Here is a 19313-nt window from a genome sequence, read left to right as displayed (position 1 = left end):
GCTTGCATCATCAAGCTGCAGCCGGCGCGTTCTCATGTTGCTTGGTAACCGCTGTAAACGAGAAGACGACAAGAGATGGGCTGCGTCCCAAACCGCATACTTCCATACTATATAGTAGGCGAAAAGCACTACTTCTCGTACTCTTTGCCTACTATATAGTATGGAAGTAGGCGATTTGGGACGCAGCGATGATTTCTGAATGCCTCCGCAAAAATTGACGTCGGCGGACAGCCCGTTGTCATCGAAACGACTTTAGTATGTTTGGGGCAGACAGACGAAAGTGCGTTTCTGTATTATTTCTTTGAAAACAAAACCAAAGGTTTAAAAAAACAAGAACAAAACTCAAGCAAGGATTCTATGCATTTTGTTGTCAAGGTAAGTGCACGCACACAAACACACACGTCTGTTTTGGTGGGATATTCCATATAATACGTAATAAACAGTGGTTCACTTCCGCGATTTGGTACGATTGCGCTCACATTAGCAGCGAACCGATCTGGAGTTCACATGAAACGAACCCCAGACCACCCTTTTTAAGCGGACTTGAGTACGTTTCGCGGGTGCGCACCCGAGTTCGGAAGACAGCGTTCACATCATCCAAATGTACCGAACTCTGATGTCAATCGAACCCGGGTGCGCACCAAAAGTGCTAATGTGAAAACGCCCTAAAACTCCCAAAACAACTAGTCTGGTGGTGGTGGCCTTAGACTTTTGCACAGTACTGTAGCTGTCATTTAGGGATGGACCAAAAGGAAAATTCTTTGGCCGAATAAAATGAAACAAAGCCGAAGGCCGAATACCGAAAAAAAAATTTATTTTGCCAATTATATTTGCCACTTCTCTGATTGGAAAGCCGATTTGTTAAAACTGTCCCAATTACATTTGGTCACATAAATAAGTCTTGGCTAAACAGATATTAATCCAATCTTCTATTTTCCTCTACAAAATGCAATAACATATTTATTACTCCAACTTAAGAAACTTGTAATAACGCTTAAGTCAGGAGTATAGTCTATTTTTTAAGTGTACACAAACCGTTGTGCACGATTGAACACAAGCCTTTACTTCTACTGTAGCTTTTTCAGTTAGGGTCAAGAGGGACAGACGGTGAGAGATTGGCAGGAGCCTGACAGAGGAAAAAGCGCTCAACAAATCGCTTTGATCTAACAAAATGGTTTTGTTAATAAACATTTTATTTCTCGTTTAATATAAGCGTGTTTATCATTGTAGGACTTTACTGGTTCTAGGAAGTTTTATTAAATAATGCTGATGCTCTTCGTCGTTCCTCTTCTAATCTATAATGAGTCTCTCGCTCTCCCTGCTTCTGTATTTTGCAGAGTACCCAGGATCATAATCGCAGACGTGTCTTTCTTACGATGTTCAGGATGTTTTGATTTTTAATGATAAATGAAACTTGTAATGCTGCTGCATTTATGAAGCATGTGCACCGCTCACTGTGCGTTGGTTGCTTTTTGATTGCGTCATCAAAGTCGTCATTGTATAATCAAATTAATTTAGGTATTTTCACTTGTTCAGCCAACCACCGAAAAATAGTTTTTTGCTATTTTCGGTTGCAGAACATTCGGTGCATTCCTACGGTCACTGGTGCAGTACACCTTTGTACCTGAAGGGTGGATATAAGTACCTCAAAAGTAAATATTTGGTACCCCAAATGTACACATGTGTAATGGTACATATTAGATCCTTTTCAAAGGATACCATTTCAGTGACAGCTTTTGTACAGTACCTTTTTATTTGACAGCGTATCTAGCATCCCCTTTCTGCATTCAGTAGAAGAAAGTCACATGGGTTTAGAACAGCATCAGATTAGGTGATTGAGTGAACTATTCATTTAAGTAAGTGAGAAAGTATTGAAGTTTCCATTATCACATTTACTCATAAATTTACACCCAGGCCAAACCCCATTTACACATATACCATATTCTGTAGTTTACACTCTCTCTCGGCTCTCAATGACCCATAGACTCCTCTAATTGTATTTCCCCATATTTTCATTAGCTATGGCTGCACAACCAGGGAAAATACATTCTGCCTGCTTGTGTGTGGCAGTAAATCAATACGATGAGCGTTAGTCCTCTCTTCTCCTGACATCCCTCACCATCTCCCTCTCTTTAGATTTCTCTGGGTTATAACAGTCAGACTGATAAGGTGTGACCTAAAGGTCACCTGCCGAAAACATCCAAAGGTATTTTAGCAATCTGAAGAACGGTTGCCAACGATAAAGGCCGGGATAAGTTTCTCATGGATGTGTGGGACAGAGCTTCTATTAGCATCACTCTAGATGGTAGGGGTGCACCAATAAATCGTCCGATGATGCTTGCTATGCTTCTCAATGAATTACGGTGAAATGCCGCTTCATCCAAAATCCAGATGGGGCTCTTGTGCAGAAATTCAATATGCGCTGCAGACGAAGAACTATACACACGCAGCTCCAGGAAATGGCTTAAGCATATTTATATCACTGTTCTTCAAACCTTTATTTGGTATTTTCATGATAATATAGAATAGGTATAATGATTATGTTTGCTTGTTAAACGACTTTAACAGTGATATCAGATTGATAAGGACTTACTGATCAAAAGCAGTATTACATGAAATAGCTGTGAATAAAATTGGCTCACAATAGTTATCGGACAGGTATTATTAGTGTACCGGTATATTGGATTTATCGTCGCATCCCTACTAGATAGCGAAGCTGCGTTGACTTATTGGCACTGTCATTAAATAGGAAAAGCTGTCTGAATAGGAAAAGCTTTTAAATGTTTTACAGACATTAGGAAAATAATGGCAACACGGGGAACAGATAATACAAGGCAAAAGTAAACGTTTGGTCACTGTGCATATACAGGATTTCCTCTCACTGTACGATTATTGCATTCAGTGTTCATTTATAGTGGATGATAAATCATTGACAAATTTAAATGTAGCAAACAGAAAAAAACGCAATGACTGGTAATGATTATAAAATTATTATTATTATTATTATTACATTATTATTATTATTATTATTATTATGAACTCTTTCCCCGCTAGTTATCCTGTCAATTAAGAGGAAACATTTGCATAAAAAACATGTTCTTGATGAGTTTGTATGGTTATCTGTAATACCTCAATTATCCACTAGATGGCGAACTTACCCAATTTCTAAAAAACTGAAGCAATATATTATTTATTTATTTATTAGTTTTTGCTTGATAATCGTCCTAAATTTGATCTCTAACTAAATTAAAAATTTCTAATGAAAAATACCAATATTTAAGAGAAAAAATATTGATGAAACTTTTTTTCCCCGTTTTGTTTGTTTGTTTATTGTTTGTTTCAAAGAGGAGGGTCTGTTATTTCATTTTATATATTTGTATGTTTATATATTTTTAGAAGAAAAATTTCCCTGAAAGGCATTTTGTGAAACTTTTGTGAAAATCACCAAAAAAATGCTGGCGGGCAACTTTTCAAAAATAAAAGCCGGGGGGAATGAGTTTATGTTTTTTTTATAATTTGACAGTAACCTCAAAACATCAGCTCCAAACAATATTGATTAATATTGTTAAAAGGTTCCAGATTGTACAAATATTCCCTTTAAATAGCGCACTTCAAATAAAAGTGTGGCTTGCAACACTGCAAAAAATGACTTTACTTGGGGTTTTTGTCTTGTTTTCAATAGAAAAATCAAAAAATTCTTAAAATAAGATTATTTTTCTTGAAGAGCAAAATGACCTAAGAAAATAAGTCTAGTTTTATACAAAAAATACACAATTTAAGTGAATTAGTGCTTAAAACAAGCAAAAGTATTTGCCAATGGGGTAAGAAAAATTTGCTTAAATTAAGTGTTTAAGAAAAAAGAAAACTTATTTTTATTTTATTTTTTCTCACCCCATTGGCAGATATTTTTGCTTGTTTTAAGCACAAATTCACTTAAATTGTATATATTTTGTTTATAAACTAGACTTATTTTCTTAGGTTATTTTGCTCATCAAGAAAAACCATCTTAATTTAAGAATTTTTAGATATTTCTACTGAAAACCAGACAAAAATACCAAGTAAGAAAGTCATATTTTGCAGCCACCAACATGCAATAGGGAACATTAATTCAACATTAATGCGTTCATAGGAACATTTGGCAATAGTAAAGCAGACATTAAGCTCACTGTACAGGTTAATTGTTTCAAGCGAAAGAAATGAACCAGACTGCAAGTACAAATTGGCAAAAAATTGTCTTCACATATTCTAACTTTTATTGCGAACAGCAGCGAACTGTAGCATTGTAAAATCCTATACAGTAGGTGCTGTATTTATGCGACAGCTGAACCTGCGATTGGAAAAACTAATAAAAGCAACTCTTTTTTTTCACTCATTACTCATCTTCTCTTGGTCTATCTCTTCTGTCAGCGTGTGACTCACAACAACTGAATCAGAGAAGCGTTTAAGTGCAGGAACCAATTTTCCCCACCGTATAAAAACCACACGAGCACGAAAGCTGAGCAATTACCGGCGACGATGACAGCTTTAGGGTGAAGCACGGGTCGTAAATTTTCCCCTCCGTGTGCCGTTGGGAGATTTCTACATGCTTTGTATATCAGGACAGACTCCCATAAATTGCAGAAATGTCTATTAGAATTCCCATTCGGCATTCCTCTCTCCTAACGCCGCCCGGGGAGCTAACCTAGAGCGGCGCTAACGGCGAAGCCGTCGTCAGGGTGATTGCTACAGGGAGACGAGAGGCGCAGAGAGAAGCTAATTTGCACGAGAGGACAAGGCAGGCGAGGAGATGCTGAGGAAACACTAAAGGGTCGAGAATGCGGAGTAGATGTCGGAAACGCAGCAAATGCACTGGAAAATCTAGGGAGGACTCCCGGGGCCTAATCAATCAAAGAGCGCGGTGATTAAAAGGCACTCAGGTGGAATTTGTTACAATGAAGAGGAGACTCTTCTCATAGGAAGAAACAGAGACGTGATTGGCACAAAACGAAATAGGAGTTCAGATTAAGAAGAATCTGAGCTAATGGTTCCTTCAAAGTGCCAAAGGCAGAAAAACTTGGGGCGGTTTAACGGACAAGGCTTATCCTAGTCCCAGACTAAAATGAATGTTTGAGCCTTAATTTAAAAATATCTTGCCCTGACATTTCTTAAAGGTCCCGTTTTCAAAGCTATGATTGGGTTTATGGTGCGCAATATAACCTTTTTTTCACACAATGTACTTATTTCTATACCACTGTTTTCACTGTCCTAAAACATGGCTGATGTCTTCCTTGTTCAATAAAGGCCCTTTTTTCAGAAATATGTAAACAGTTCTGATTTAGTGCACGTTGTCTGGAAAGGTCACTCCAGATTGAGGAAGCTGTCCTCAGCAAAGGCCAAACAAAAGGGATTTGGCGGAGCATAGTCAAAAATTCAGAATATTGTCATCATCTAACTGGTAAGTAGAGGGCTGTAGTAAAAACCAGCCGTTCTTTGTAGTCCTTGAAAAGTGAATTCTGTTAAAGGAAAACACCACTGTTTTTCAATATTTTACTGTTTTTACCTCAACTTAAACAAATTAATACATACCCATCTTTTTTCAATGCGTGCACTTTCAATCTTTGTACAGCGCCTCGTGAATGTGTAAGCATTTAGCCTAGCGCCATTCATTCCTTAGGATCCAAACGGGGATGAATATAGAAGCCACCAAACACTTCCATGTTTTCCCTATTTAAAGACTGTTACATGAGTAGTTACACAAGTAAGTATGGGGGCACAAAATAAAACTTTTTTTATAGCCATAGGAATGAATGGGGCTAGGCTAAATGCTGACATACTCAAGAAGCGCTGTACAAAGATTAAAAGGTAAAAAAGGTATGTATTAATTCAAATATTGAAAAACGGTGGTGTTTTCCTTTAAAGAAAATATATTGCTTGGCATTGAACTTGGTATTATGCTCTAACAGGACCATTACACAATAAATAAAGTTTAAAAAATGGGATCACGAAAAATGGCCTCATTAACATATAGCAGTGTAATTGTTTGTCTCAAGATGCACACCAGTATTGTTTTTGTAAGGTTTGTTTAAAGGGATAGTTCACCCAAAAATGAAAATTCTGTTATCATTTACTCACTTTCATGTTATTACAAACCTGCATAAATTATTTTATTCTGATGAACACCAAGAAAGATATTTTGAGAAATGTTTGTAACCAAACCGTTCGTGGACCCCATTCACTTCTATAGTAGGAAAAAAGAATACTATGGAAGTAAATGGGGTCCACAAACGGTTTGGTTACAAACATTTCTCAAAATATCTTTCTTGGTGTTCATCAGAATAAAGAAATGTATACAGGTTTGTAACAACATGAGAGTGAGTAAATGATGACAGAATTTTCATTTTTGGGTGAACTATCCCTTTAAATGTCCTAATATAACTAAGGCCTAGTCCTGGATTAATCTAAACCCTGTCCGGGAAACTGCCCCATAATAATTTAACTGACACGTCAATTATTTTCACATTACAGTCAAGGGGAAAAACAAGGGGTTTCTTAATTGGTATAAAAAATTCTCACAATGCTAAGCTGCTGAAATATGACTTGAATATGATCTGAAATTTCATGTAATTTTATTACACTGGAAATAACAAAGCATCACTGATTCTCAGAATAAAGTATTTTTCGGTTTTACATGAACATAGACAGTGGGTTATCATATCTGTACTTACTTCTCATTGATGGAGCTGGCCTTTCTCTGGCAGAACATGGAGAGGGAGGAGGAGCCGGGAACGACTTCTTGTTTGATTTCCCATGCTGCCAAATTACTGGGCTTCACCACCATGAAATTAATGCCTTCCCCATACTGGACTCTAAGGAAATTAAGAACAGAGTATTTCAACACCCTGAACAACACAACCTTAATTTAAGCTTAATGTACTTAATATTAGCTTTACACAAATTATGCTCAAACTCACATTTTCAATTTGAAATGTATACCATCCTTTTAATGATAACCTATTGTAACTGTTTAATAATTGACCAGATAGTAGTCATTATAAAATCCTTTGCAAATGACACTCATTAATATTTAGTACTAATTCAACAATGTAGGAAAGCAACCACAGGGGGGTGCAGGTCCCCCTTTTCCTGGTGTCCCCTAAGGACTGCTATTAAAGCAGGGTAATGTCACTATCAAGCATGCGTGCTTACACTTGCATCTCTTTTATATGCAAGTTGCAATACTTTGTGTTGCAATCAAGTAAAATTCAATTAAAAAAGGCACAATATCAGATCTTCTTGGAGTTCAGAAGATTGGTCCCTGAAACTTGTATATTTAAATAAACAGTAGTATGCTCAAAAATAAACTCATACACACTGTAAAAAATAAAGGCTGGATTTATTTAAAAATATAGTGCATCATTTTTTGCATCTATTTTTTTAAGGGGACATATCATGAAATCTGACTTTTCCATATTAAAAATCTGCTATAATTGAGTCGACAGGGCTTCTATTAACCTATAAAATGTAAAAAGGTCAACCCAGTTACTTAGTTTTGGTAAACCATTCTCTGCAAGCATGTGAAATAATAGGTCATTGAAATTTGGCTCCCCTTGTGATGTCAGAAGGGGATAATACCGCCCCTTAATCTGCACTATCCAACCATGTAACTGCCATTTAGTGCAGAGATCAGCTCATTTGCATTTTAAAGGACACCTACAAAATGCTATAATAAATGATCTATATGATATTTTGAGTTAAAACTTCACAAACATACACAGACGACAGCAATGATTTTTTGACATCTTAAAAAAAGTCTTGTAAATGTCCCCTTTAAGTAAGTTTCACATGAAATTTTAAACAATTTATGTAATTTGATGCAAAAATGATGCACTATATTTTTAAGTAAATCCATTGTATTATTTTTACAGTGCATACTGATGGCAAAAATGGCAATAAAATTACAACAAATGGCACAAAAAAAATATTGGTCAAAAATGCCCCAGTAGTGACTCATATGTGACACAGTCTGTGAAAATTCAGCTAAAGTAATTTTTGTGTTTTACGGTTTCAATGTTAAATTCATGTTCTGTATAAATGATAACCTTGATATCTTTTATATTGACTGAGTAGGTCAAGTCAAAGAGTAAAATCAATGTGAAATCTATGAATGAAATCTAATTAATACATAAGCTTTAAGTATATACAGTAAATAAGTTCAGCGTTACACTAATCTAGTATTGCTTTCAATACAAAATCATTTCTGTGACAGATTAGTAAGTAGACATAGCAGTGTATATTTAAAATTAAGTTTGTCTGTGTTCTATAGACACATCCTTGTCTATCTGACTGTTGACAAAGGTATTTGTCACCTTCATACTGTAACTGTGTATTCAGACCGCCACCGGCGAGAGCGTCAAAGTGGCCGGAAGTAATTCATTTTCAATGAGAGCCGGCGGCGAGCTCCGGCGAGCAGCGGGGCGGCGAGCTTTGGACGGTTTGAGCGTCTCGGAGAGTTGAAATCAGCTCAACTTTATGGTAATGAGATATGACGCGGTTCGGCGGCAACCAATCGGAAGGCGGAAATGTTCACCGGCAACCAATCGGAAGGCGGAAACCTCCACCTGAGAGGAGTTCAGAGAATGCATTCGAGCGTCAGAGCGTCCACTACAACTTTTCTTTAGCGTCGTTGTCAGGGCAGCCAGAGCTTTTATTGACGCTCTCGCCGGTGGCGGTCTGAATGCACAGTAAGACACTACAGACTTTATTAACACACATCACTATTACTGCCTCTCAATGACATTATAAACACCAGAGGTGAAATTCCCTAACAAAGTATCTCTCATCTGTGGATCTCTCTCACTTCATTCTGAGGGTTATGCTTTAATTTCTGGTTCATGATTTATGATGACTGTTAAGAGTTGTTTTTATTCACCGATGTTACTTTTAATTCTGCCCTGTTAAAATAATATGTATGTAGATAAGTGTATAATGTAGATCAAATAAACGCAGCTTCTAAAAAGCAAAAAAAAAATCTCTTCAGGCACAAGATGCCACAGATGATGTCACACTAAAGAGCTGAGGAAAGCTGACTGTTAGCATTTCCTTTCATCTCAATAGCAGGCGATCGCCTAGTGCATGACCACTCAAATATAAGTGACCTGCTTCGTGCCACCAATGTTATTGGACACAAACAACTTTTGGGCCAGTAACCTGAGCCATGAATGGGATGCGACTAATCGTTTTAGAGACACAGTAAAATGTCATCATGACAAAACTGATTGCACCACAGGATGATGCACAGTGCCAAGCCCTTCACTGGCTACTATCCTGAGCTGTGATATATGGGAGAAAATTAAATTGAATATATTTCCAAATTCTTTTTTCCACACGTCACGCACCGCTTACGTTGCTAAGCAACGGTAGACGCTACAGGAGCGGGCGCTGGAGCACCTTGGAAAGAAGGAGGAAAGCGGTGCATTTGAACTTCCTGCATGGTTTTAGATGCGAAATGTGAATTTTCGCTTATTCAGCTTATTCATCAAAGCTTTGTAGATATTACAGCTTGACAGATCAACCAATCAGAGAGGCTCCCAAAGTTAATTGAGCACATCAGGCATTTTTACATACAGTCTTGTTCAAAATAATAGCAGTACAATGTGACTAACCAGAATAATCAAGGTTTTTAGTATATTTTTTTATTGCTACGTGGCAAACAAGTTACCAGTAGGTTCAGTAGATTCTCAGAAAACAAATGAGACCCAGCATTCATGATATGCACGCTCTTAAGGCTGTGCAATTGGGCAATTAGTTGAATTAGTTGAAAGGGGTGTGTTCAAAAAAATAGCAGTGTGGCATTCAATCACAGAGGTCATCAATTTTGTGAAGAAACAGGTGTGAATCAGGTGGCCCCTATTTAAGGATGAAGCCAACACTTGTTGAACATGCATTTGAAAGCTGAGGAAAATGGGTCGTTCAAGACATTGTTCAGAAGAACGTCTCGGTTACGGATGTAACCCTCGTTCCCTGAAGGAGGGAACGGAGACGTCACGTCGTGACCGACGAATTGGGAACTCGCTTAGAGAGACCAATCTGCTTCGTATACTACTAAAACGCCAATGAACTTGGCATTGAGATATTTGCATAATGCTGGCGCCGCCCCGCCAGGTGCCTTTATAAGCAGCAGGTGCAAATAGGAAAATTAGCTTCTTTTCGCTGAGAAAGCCGGGAAAATGAGACCGGCCGATAAACAGCAGGTGGCAGCACCTGTGGCGACGGGACGTGACGTCTCCGTTCCCTCCTTCAGGGAACGAGGGTTACATCCGTAACCGAGACGTTCCCTTTCAGTCGGTCACTACGACGTCACGTCGTGACCGACGAATTGGGAATCCCTATCAAAACGCCACTAGGGGCTGACCTCTTCCAGTGTCTGCGTAAAGCCCTCCGGTTCCACTTAAGGAGGAGGAGAATTAGGTTTTAAGGCAGAAGGCCGGGCACTAGATGTTCCTTTAACCCCACAGAAGTGCCAGCGACTGGGAAGCGCCCTACCTGAGCGGGATAGGAACGCTGCGGAAGCCACCACCCGTCTTAAGGGTTAATGGTGGGCGAAAGTCAACCGTAGTTGAGGTAAAAATGACAGCCGTGGCTGTGTAAGCAAAGCAGTGCTCTGCTAAGGGAAACGTGGGCTAGTAGGATTAACCCCACGGAAAAATACTCACAAAGGAACCCGGTGGGACACAATGTGGAGCCCGAGCCAACACGTAGGTTCGCGAGGATGCAGCTAGTGAAGGCTGACAGCCAATGCTCCGCAACAAAGGCTGCCAAGGCAGCGGAGGAAGAACAATTCAAACCATTACGCATTTTTGTTCTGAAGGCCTTCCATACTGACACAGTTATGAAGCATCAGATGGAGGCTGCAAGCCGACCTGTGAGACTGTTCTCCGTGCTCCCCCTGGTGAGGAAAGAACACGAGAGGATACAGGCTCAATACGAACACTGTAAAATCTAATGAACGTATTAGGTGTCGCCCAACCAGCAGCTCTACAGATGTCTGTTAGCGAGGAACCACGAGCTAGAGCCCAAGATGAGGCAACGCTCCGTGTGGAGTGCGCTCTCAAATTAAAGGGGCAAGGAATACCCTGAAGATTATAAGCCAGGGCGATAGTATCAACTATCCAATGAGACATCCTCTGCTTAGTGACAGCTTTCCCTTTCTGCTGGCCACCATAACATACAAAGAGCTGGTCTGAGGTCCTGAGGCTTTGCGTGCGAACCACGTAGAGTCGCAGTGCGCGTACGGGGCACAACAAAAGCCATGGTTGGGTCTGCGTCCTCCGGGGGCAGCGCTTGCAAGCTCACCACCTTATCTCTGAAGGGAGTGGTGGGAACTTTGGGCACGTAGCCTGGTCTGGGTCTCAGTGAGACAGCAGGACCAAACTAAAAGCACGAATCGTCAACAGAGAATGCATGTAAATCCCCTACTCTTTTCATGGAGGCCAATGCTATCAGGGTCAGAGTTTTCATTGATAAAAACATCAGACTCGTAGACTGCAAAGGCTCAAAAGGGAGACCTGAAGGCTTCAGCACCATGGACAGGTCTCAGGCGAAAGAGGGAGGGCGCGAGGGGTTTAGCCTGCGAGCGCCTCCTAAAATGTAATAATTAAATCATGCTGGCCAACTGATCTGCCGTTGATAAGTGAGTGATAAGCAGAAATAGCGGCGATATCAACTTTAATGGTGGAGGGACAGCCTACCATCTAACCTATGTTAAAGATATAAAAGCACAATGTTAATGGGCATTCTCTGGGGTCCTCGCGTTTGCGAAGAGCACCGGGTGACGAAAAAGGTTTCATTAAGCGCGTAAGCCCGTCTTGTGGACGGTGCTCGAACCGCGTCGATGGTGTTAGATACCGCTTGCGATAAATCACCTAAACCTTGCGCGCGCTCAACGACCATACATGGAATCCCACAGGTCGGGGCGCGGGTGCCATAATGTGCCCCTTCCTTGAGAAAGAAAGTCTTTCCTCAGGGGAAATCGTCAGGGAGGGGCTGTCGCGAGGAGCATTAACTCTGAAACCCAATTCCTGGTAGTCCAGTACGGGCGACTAATAAAAGGCTCTCCTCGTCCTGCCTGACTTTGCACAGTGTCTGCGCAATAAAGCTCACTGGAAGGAATGCGTATTTACGCGCCCCCCGCGGCCAGCTGTGTGCCAACGCATCCACGCCGAGGCTGCCCTCGGTTAGTGAATAAAATAGGCGACAGTGGGTATCGTCCGGCGACGCAAACAGATCTATCTACGCACAACCGAACTTCTTCCAAATTAGCTGGACCGTCTGGAGGTGGAGTCGCCATTCGCCGGGGGCGCAGCTCGGGAAGCGCGTCTGCCGCTGTATTGAGCGAACCCGGGATGTAAATGGCACGAAGGGATCTCAGATGCTTCTGACTCCAAAGGAGGAGATGACGAGCGAGATGCGACAGGTGACGAGAGCGCAAAACCGCCTTAACGGTAAATAACGCAACAGTCGCAATGTTATTGGTGTCGGCTAATACATCCTTCCCTCGCATCTCCATAGCGGAGCGTACAAGTCCCAGATATACAGCGCACCGCTCGCGGCAGTTGGGGTGCTATGCACACCCCTGAGACTGCAAGCCCGTCATACGTGGCTGATCATCCCGTGCTGAGGGCATTGCAATATACAGAATGCCAGGAGACCCCTCAGGGCATATCTTCTATCGGAAATGCCGGGTCTACCACAGGGAAAAATTTAAATGACACGCAGGTGCAATGTTTACACGGTGTATGTCGGTGTGCCACGCTCTCCTCGAGACTCGATCGTAAGCCAATGCTGAAGCGGTCTCATATGAAGCAGCTAGGGCGGCGTCACAGCCGCAGCATGCTGTCATATGTCCAGGAGCTTCTGAAATTGTTTCAGAGGGACCGCGTACTTCCCTCGAATTAAACCGAGGCAAGTCAGAACTGACTAGGTTGCGCGCTCTTATAAAACACGCCAATTAGTCGATCGAGTCTTATTTCCATACTGAGAAAAAGGATCCTCTGCACGGGGCAAAGTTGCTCTTTCCCAGTCGACCTGAAGACTTAAACGAGCGAGATGCCAAAGCATTAACTCTCTGTGTTCGCGCACGTCTGCCAAGAACGGGCTATTATAAGTCGACGTAGAAAAAAGCAGAATGCGAACAACGCTCTCTCTCTGACATTTAAATGCCGTGACTAGCACATGGAGACACGGAGAGAGAGAGAGACAGCTCGAATGGTGTACTTCGTATTAATATGCCCACCCCACGACGCAGAGCGAAAAACGGTCTAAAGCGAGGGGAGATGGACACATAAAGTACACGTCTACAGGTCTAAGGCTGCAAACCGATCTGAATATTGAAATACGAGCCTCGGCGTTATCATCCAAAAAGAACACCTTCGTAGAGCCGGTGCGTAAATCAAATCGATCGTAACCCGCCGCGTATTTTGGGTACTATGAGATAAAGGCTGGAAAAACCCTATCATCATCATCATCTCGGTAAGAGGGACCGGCTCGAACATCCTTCGCCAACAGGATATCGACTTTTGCACGCAGTACATGTGCATCGGACGCTTTCACTACAGTGAAACGAAAGCCCGAAATTTTGGGGTGTGCCGGATTCGTAACCGAGGCGGATCGTGCGTAAAACCCAACGAAACGGGCTGGGAACTGAAGCCAAGCACCCAGGCACCGTACGAGGAGAAATAACGACACTACCGAAGTACCCGCGGTGGGGCAGCGAAGCGAGACAGGTGGGACTGCCGGTGCGTCTGCTGTGACAGCATAAACATCTACAGTATGTGTGTGTGACACTGACCTGAGCCCGCTGAGGGTGACGGTCGTCTGGTCTCCTCTGCGGAGAGCGCAGACTCCGATAAGGGTGCTGGTGGTCCGGTCTCCTCAGCGGAGAGCTCGGACTCCTCAGGTCACCCGCTGGCGATAGAGGAGAGGTAGGGTGAGCTGGTGTGTGCCCGCTCACGGCTCTCTCGATCCTCTGGAGACCTGGAGAGGGAAGAGGAATGCACTCTATGTGTGGTTAGTGGGTACCGGCTAAACAGCCGGTGGAACATATGCAAACCAAGGATTTTCCACCCGACCCTCTATCGGGGGAAGGAGCTCTATCTCCTGAAGAGTGATCCTCTGCCAATCCGGGTCGCCCTTCACTGGCCACTTAAACTCCCGATTTTCACGGGAAGCGGCTAAGCGGGCGGGGCGAGCTGCTGACGACCGGTTCCCCTGCGCTGCCGAGATGGGGTCCGAGGAGGGGAACGGAGGTGGTCGCCGCAGGACGCCGACGGCGAGAGGCAGACTGAGGAGCCGGCGTGGTGGACCAAGGGCAGCTCTGTTCCGCCGGGGCATGACCTAGGAGATCGCCTCAGTCTGTGCAGCGGAGCTGTACGACTCCCCTGGCTCGCCGAAGAGGCCGGTCTGTGAGACAGGAGCATTCAAGTTGTTCTCGTCTGCGTCCGTCATGTCAGCCAGACACAGCCAAAGGTGGCGATCTTGAACCACTGAGGTGGACATCGCACGACTGAAGGTCGCGGCCTCCCTGGTAAATCCTTTGTGAGCCTGCAGCAACGTTATTACGTGCAGGGCTGAAGCCGCCTCTCCGGCATGCCTGATGGGCAGCGTCCGTAACCGGACGACTGTCTACAAACACGGGAGGGAAGGGTTGGGTGGTCCCTCCAGGAACACATCCCGCTCCACTGAAGGGGTCCCCGCCTTTAGCGGCTCCGTTGGTGAGGGAGGTGAGGGGTGAAAGCTGAACGGCCGGATGGCCGCAAATCACGTCAGCTCTTCGTGCCGTCGGGAAAGAAAGGCACAGGAGGAGAGGACCGAGAGGCCCGCAGCTCCGAAGTACCAATCCTGTGGGCGGGAGGGTTCGGGCGGAGAGGGGTTAACCTTTCCAACTCTACTGTCTCCGCCGCTCGAGCGGGCACGGCCGCCATCTCCGGAACGACTCTGCCTCGGAGGAAAAATGGACACCCCTCTGATGCTGCAGAAGTGACGGGACCAGAAGGAGGTCCAATGGATTCGGCAGACATCGTAGAACACGACTCTGCAGTCTCCACCGGAGCCTCAACCGGCTGAGGATGAGAAGGCCGGTAGGTGGAGGACGCATCCTCCGTCCTACTCAGCGTAGTGACGCGAAGGGCGCCCTGCGAGCGCTTGACAGCCGCACCATGGCGGCGTCAGCACTGCAAAGGCGCAGACAGCGTTCCCGTAGAAACGACAGTCGTCTCCGCAATCCAAGAGGGTTATGCTCTCACAGAGAGAACAGAAACTCTCCACGAACGCAGCCCCGGAGTGCTCGATGCCTGAGCACGAAGACAGCGCTCGTGACCGTCACTGGAACCCTTATACTTCTCGCATCCAAGATCGCACGGGCGAAAAGCTATCCTGAAAAGGACGCTGATCCCCGCATATACGAGAGAGTGGCTGCCTTTAACAAGGCACAAAGCTCTCTCGTATCACTCTTTTAGGGAAATTCACTCAGATGCTTAGTTGATGAGCGCACAGGAAGGCAACGCACACGCTAAACTCAAAACAATAAACAGATGTAGAGCCGTGGAATAAGCGAAGCGTCCGCTGTGATACTGCTAGTTCAACCAACTTCAGCAATCAAATCCCAACAGAGTAAAGTAGCTTCTCAGTAGCAGATAAAGCCGGCTTTCGAAGCGAAAAAGCTAATTTTCCTATTTGCACCTGCTTATAAAGGCACCTGGCGGGGCGGCGCCAGCATTATGCAAATATCTCAATGCCAAGTTCATTGGCGTTTTAGTAGTATACGAAGCAGATTGGTCTCTCTAAGCGAGTTCCCAATTCGTCGGTCACGACGTGACGTCGTAGTGACCGACTGAAAGGGAACAGCGTACTTTGATTAAAAAGTTGATTGGAGAGGGGAAAACCTATAAAGAGGTGCAAAAAATGATAGGCTGTTCAGCTAAAATGATCTCCAATGCCTTAAAATGGAGAGCAAAACCAGAGAGATGTGGAAGAAAACGGAAGACAACCATCAAAATGGATAAAAGAATAACCAGAATGGCAAAGGCTCAGCCAATGATCATCTCCAGGATGATCAAAGACAGTCTGGAGTTACCTGTAAGTACTGTGACAGTTAGAAGACGTCTGTATGAATGCTAATCTATTTTCAAGAATCCCCCGCAAAGTCCCTCTGTTAAAAAAAAGGCATGTGCAGAAGAGGTTACAATTTGCCAAAGAACACATCAACTGGCCTAAAGAGAAATGGAGGAACATTTTGTGGACTGATGAGAGTAAAATTGTTCTTTTTGGGTCCAAGGGCCACAGGCAGTTTGTGAGACGACCCCCAAACTCTGAAATCAAGCCACAGTACACAGTGAAGACAGTGAAGCATGGAGCATGATATGGGCATGTTTCTCCTACTATGGTGTTGGGCCTATTTATCGCATACCAGGGATCATGGATCAGTTTGCATATGTTAAAATACTTGAAGAGGTCATGTTGCCCTATGCTGAAGAGGACATGCCCTTGAAATGGTTGTTTCAACAAGACAATGACCCAAAACACACTACACTGTAAAAAACAACCTATAGAATTTACTCAAAAAAATTGTTGTAACAATTTGCACTCACTTTGTTTGAGTAAATTATATCCTATATATTTGATTAAAAAGTACCTAAATTTAATTACTATGATAAAGTAAAAAAAATTAGGTAAGGTCTACCTATTTTTTCATAACTAATTACTTATAAAAAAATGAATAACATTAACCCTATTGGTATTAAGGCACAGATCTATTAAATTATTATTAATAATGATAAGCCATTAAGAAACATTACATATTACTTATTCAGAGAGGGTTGAATAAGAAAATAGTCATGCACAAGATTGCATAAATTGCTTGCTTTATTGACCAAATAACATTCTGTAAACATTTAAAACTAATTATTGGACGTATAATAACCCCAATACATTTCAAGTGAAATACAACATATCATAGTTTTACATAAAGCTTCTTGAACATATTATTTCATAAAACAAAATAAACCAAGGCTTCATGAGATGTTAAAAAACCATTAAAAGCAAGATTCCTAAATACTGTTCTTCACGTTATCATTAGAAAATTAAAGAAGACAATAATATGAGAGGAAAAACTGATCTCATTTACCTCAGTAGACTAGCATGCTATATCGATACAAACAAACATTTCAACTTCATTTAAAACTTATTAAGTGCAAAAATACAACTTCATATTATGCTATAACTCACAGTACACGTGCATAAAACATTGAACACTAACAAGAAGTACTTACATTCAATTTTAAGTGATTCAACTTCATATACAAGTCTCATATATAACATATGAACTCCGAAATACTTTTTTGAACAGACATTAAAAAGCGAAAGGCAACGTTAAGTATATATCCGTAAATGATAATAATAATAATAAAATGGCTTCATAAATGGATCCCTTCTAAAACAAAACTCAATATATTAACAGATAAATGCAAGAAAACTTTTACAGTAATTATCTAGCATCGACAGCTTTACCGTTGTTTGTTTGTCTGCTCGACGCCCTCCCGTCTGTATCGTACATCAACCGTCCGCTGCTCTCTCTCGTCACGTGGCTTGCTCAAGTTCAACCACTCATATTGAGCAGCTCCGCTGTTCACGAGATTCAGACATGTAAATAATAATAATGGAAGTTAATATTTTAATCATAAATATGGATATTTATTCGTATTCACAGGTGCAAGAACTGGGCGATGTTTCATTCAAAGCTAACCTGACTGACATATTCTAACCTATCAATCTGTCAACAACAGAGACAGAGAAGCACGCAAATGACTAAACTTCTGGTAGATTTTACAGTTAACCAACTTAACATTTCCATTCATGATGATATCAACAAGTTAAATAAAAACTTACCTGTCAACAAACCGCAGTTCTCCCGCCGATATGATATGAAAAAATGGTGACTCGAGTCCCGCCTGGATGTTGATTCATGCGCACTTTGCGGTGCTAAGGCCAATATTTTGGGGTATATGTTACTTATTTTTTTAGTATTGCAGTTATTACTGTTAAAAATTGGATAGTGAAGGTAGAATATACCCATTATTTTTTATTTTACTTGCTAGCTTATTTACTTAATTAAATTATAACTAATTTTCATGGGTTAAATTTAACACCCTCCAGAGTAATTTTTTACAGTGTAGTAAACGGGCAAAGTCTTGGTTCCAAACCAACAAAATTAATGTTATGGAGTGGCCAGCCCAATCTCCAGACCTTAATCCAATTGAGAACTTGTGGGGTGATATCAAAAATGCTGTTTCTGAAGCAAAACCAAGAAATGTGAATGAATTGTGGAATGTTGTTAAAGAATCATGGAGTGGAATAACAGCTGAGAGGTGCCACAAGTTGGTTGACTCCATGCCACACAGATGTCAAGCAGTTTAAAAAAACTATGGTCATACAACTAAATATTAGTTTAGTGATTCACAGGATTGCTAAATCCCGGAAAAAAAAATGTTTGTACAAAATAGTTTTGTGTTTGTACAGTCAAAGGTAGACACTGCTATTTTTTTGAACACACCCCTTTCAACTAATACCCCAATTGCACAGCCTTAAGAGCGTGCATATCATGAATGCTGGGTCTTGTTTGTTTTCTGAGAATCTACTAAACCTACTGGAAACTTGTTTGCCACGTAGCAATAAAAAATATACTAAAAACCTTGATTATTCTGGTTAGTCACATTGTACTGCTATTATTTTGAACAATACTGTAGGTGCTCTGCAATTTCGGTGGGTGGCCGAGCACTCACTGGATCAACACCTAGGCATTTCAATATCACATTTTAAAAAACCCAGTTTTTTTAAGAGTTACAAACCTCAAATCCAGAGGCAGCATGTGACTTCTTTTTTCGAGGGCGCTCAATGCGAAGCTCATCACAACATTTTAAAAAAATGTGTTCTGCACATCAAGTGAATGTGCATCACATGTCTTGTCAAAATAAGTGTCTGCTGGACACCCGCCTAAAGGGTTTATAATAAAAGAGACGCTTGCATTTACCAGACACTCGCTTAACCTCATGCATTATCAGAGTGAGTGTCTTGCGTGTATTTTGTGAACATGAGCGTCTTCTTTATCATAAACGGTTTTGATGTGTGTGCAGCAGGCACATATTTTGACAAAACACGTGATGCACATGGTTCACATGACGCAACACACATGACACTCCGAACACATGTTTTGAATATGCACCCCTTGGAAGAGCAGTCACCAGTCGCCACTGCTTAAAACCCACAACAACATCATAAAATAT

At 42.0% G+C, this 19313-nt stretch overlaps 1 protein-coding gene across 1 annotated transcript in view; it reads right to left on the bottom strand.

Moving 5' to 3' along the window:
• The window catches only part of LOC135732597 (transmembrane protein 132C), a 283165-nt gene that overhangs the window by 126390 nt on the left and 137462 nt on the right, over positions 1–19313 (bottom strand). The window contains exon 3 of the mRNA XM_065250807.1: positions 6705–6845. Within this exon, the coding sequence (XP_065106879.1) occupies positions 6705–6845 (141 nt within the window). The remainder of the gene's footprint in view (positions 1–6704; positions 6846–19313) is intronic.

This window comes from Paramisgurnus dabryanus, chromosome 5, assembly GCF_030506205.2.
Source record: "Paramisgurnus dabryanus chromosome 5, PD_genome_1.1, whole genome shotgun sequence".
Lineage (NCBI taxonomy): Eukaryota > Metazoa > Chordata > Actinopteri > Cypriniformes > Cobitidae > Paramisgurnus > Paramisgurnus dabryanus.
Note: the sequence above shows the minus strand (reverse complement) of the source record. Positions and strands in the feature narration are given on the sequence as shown.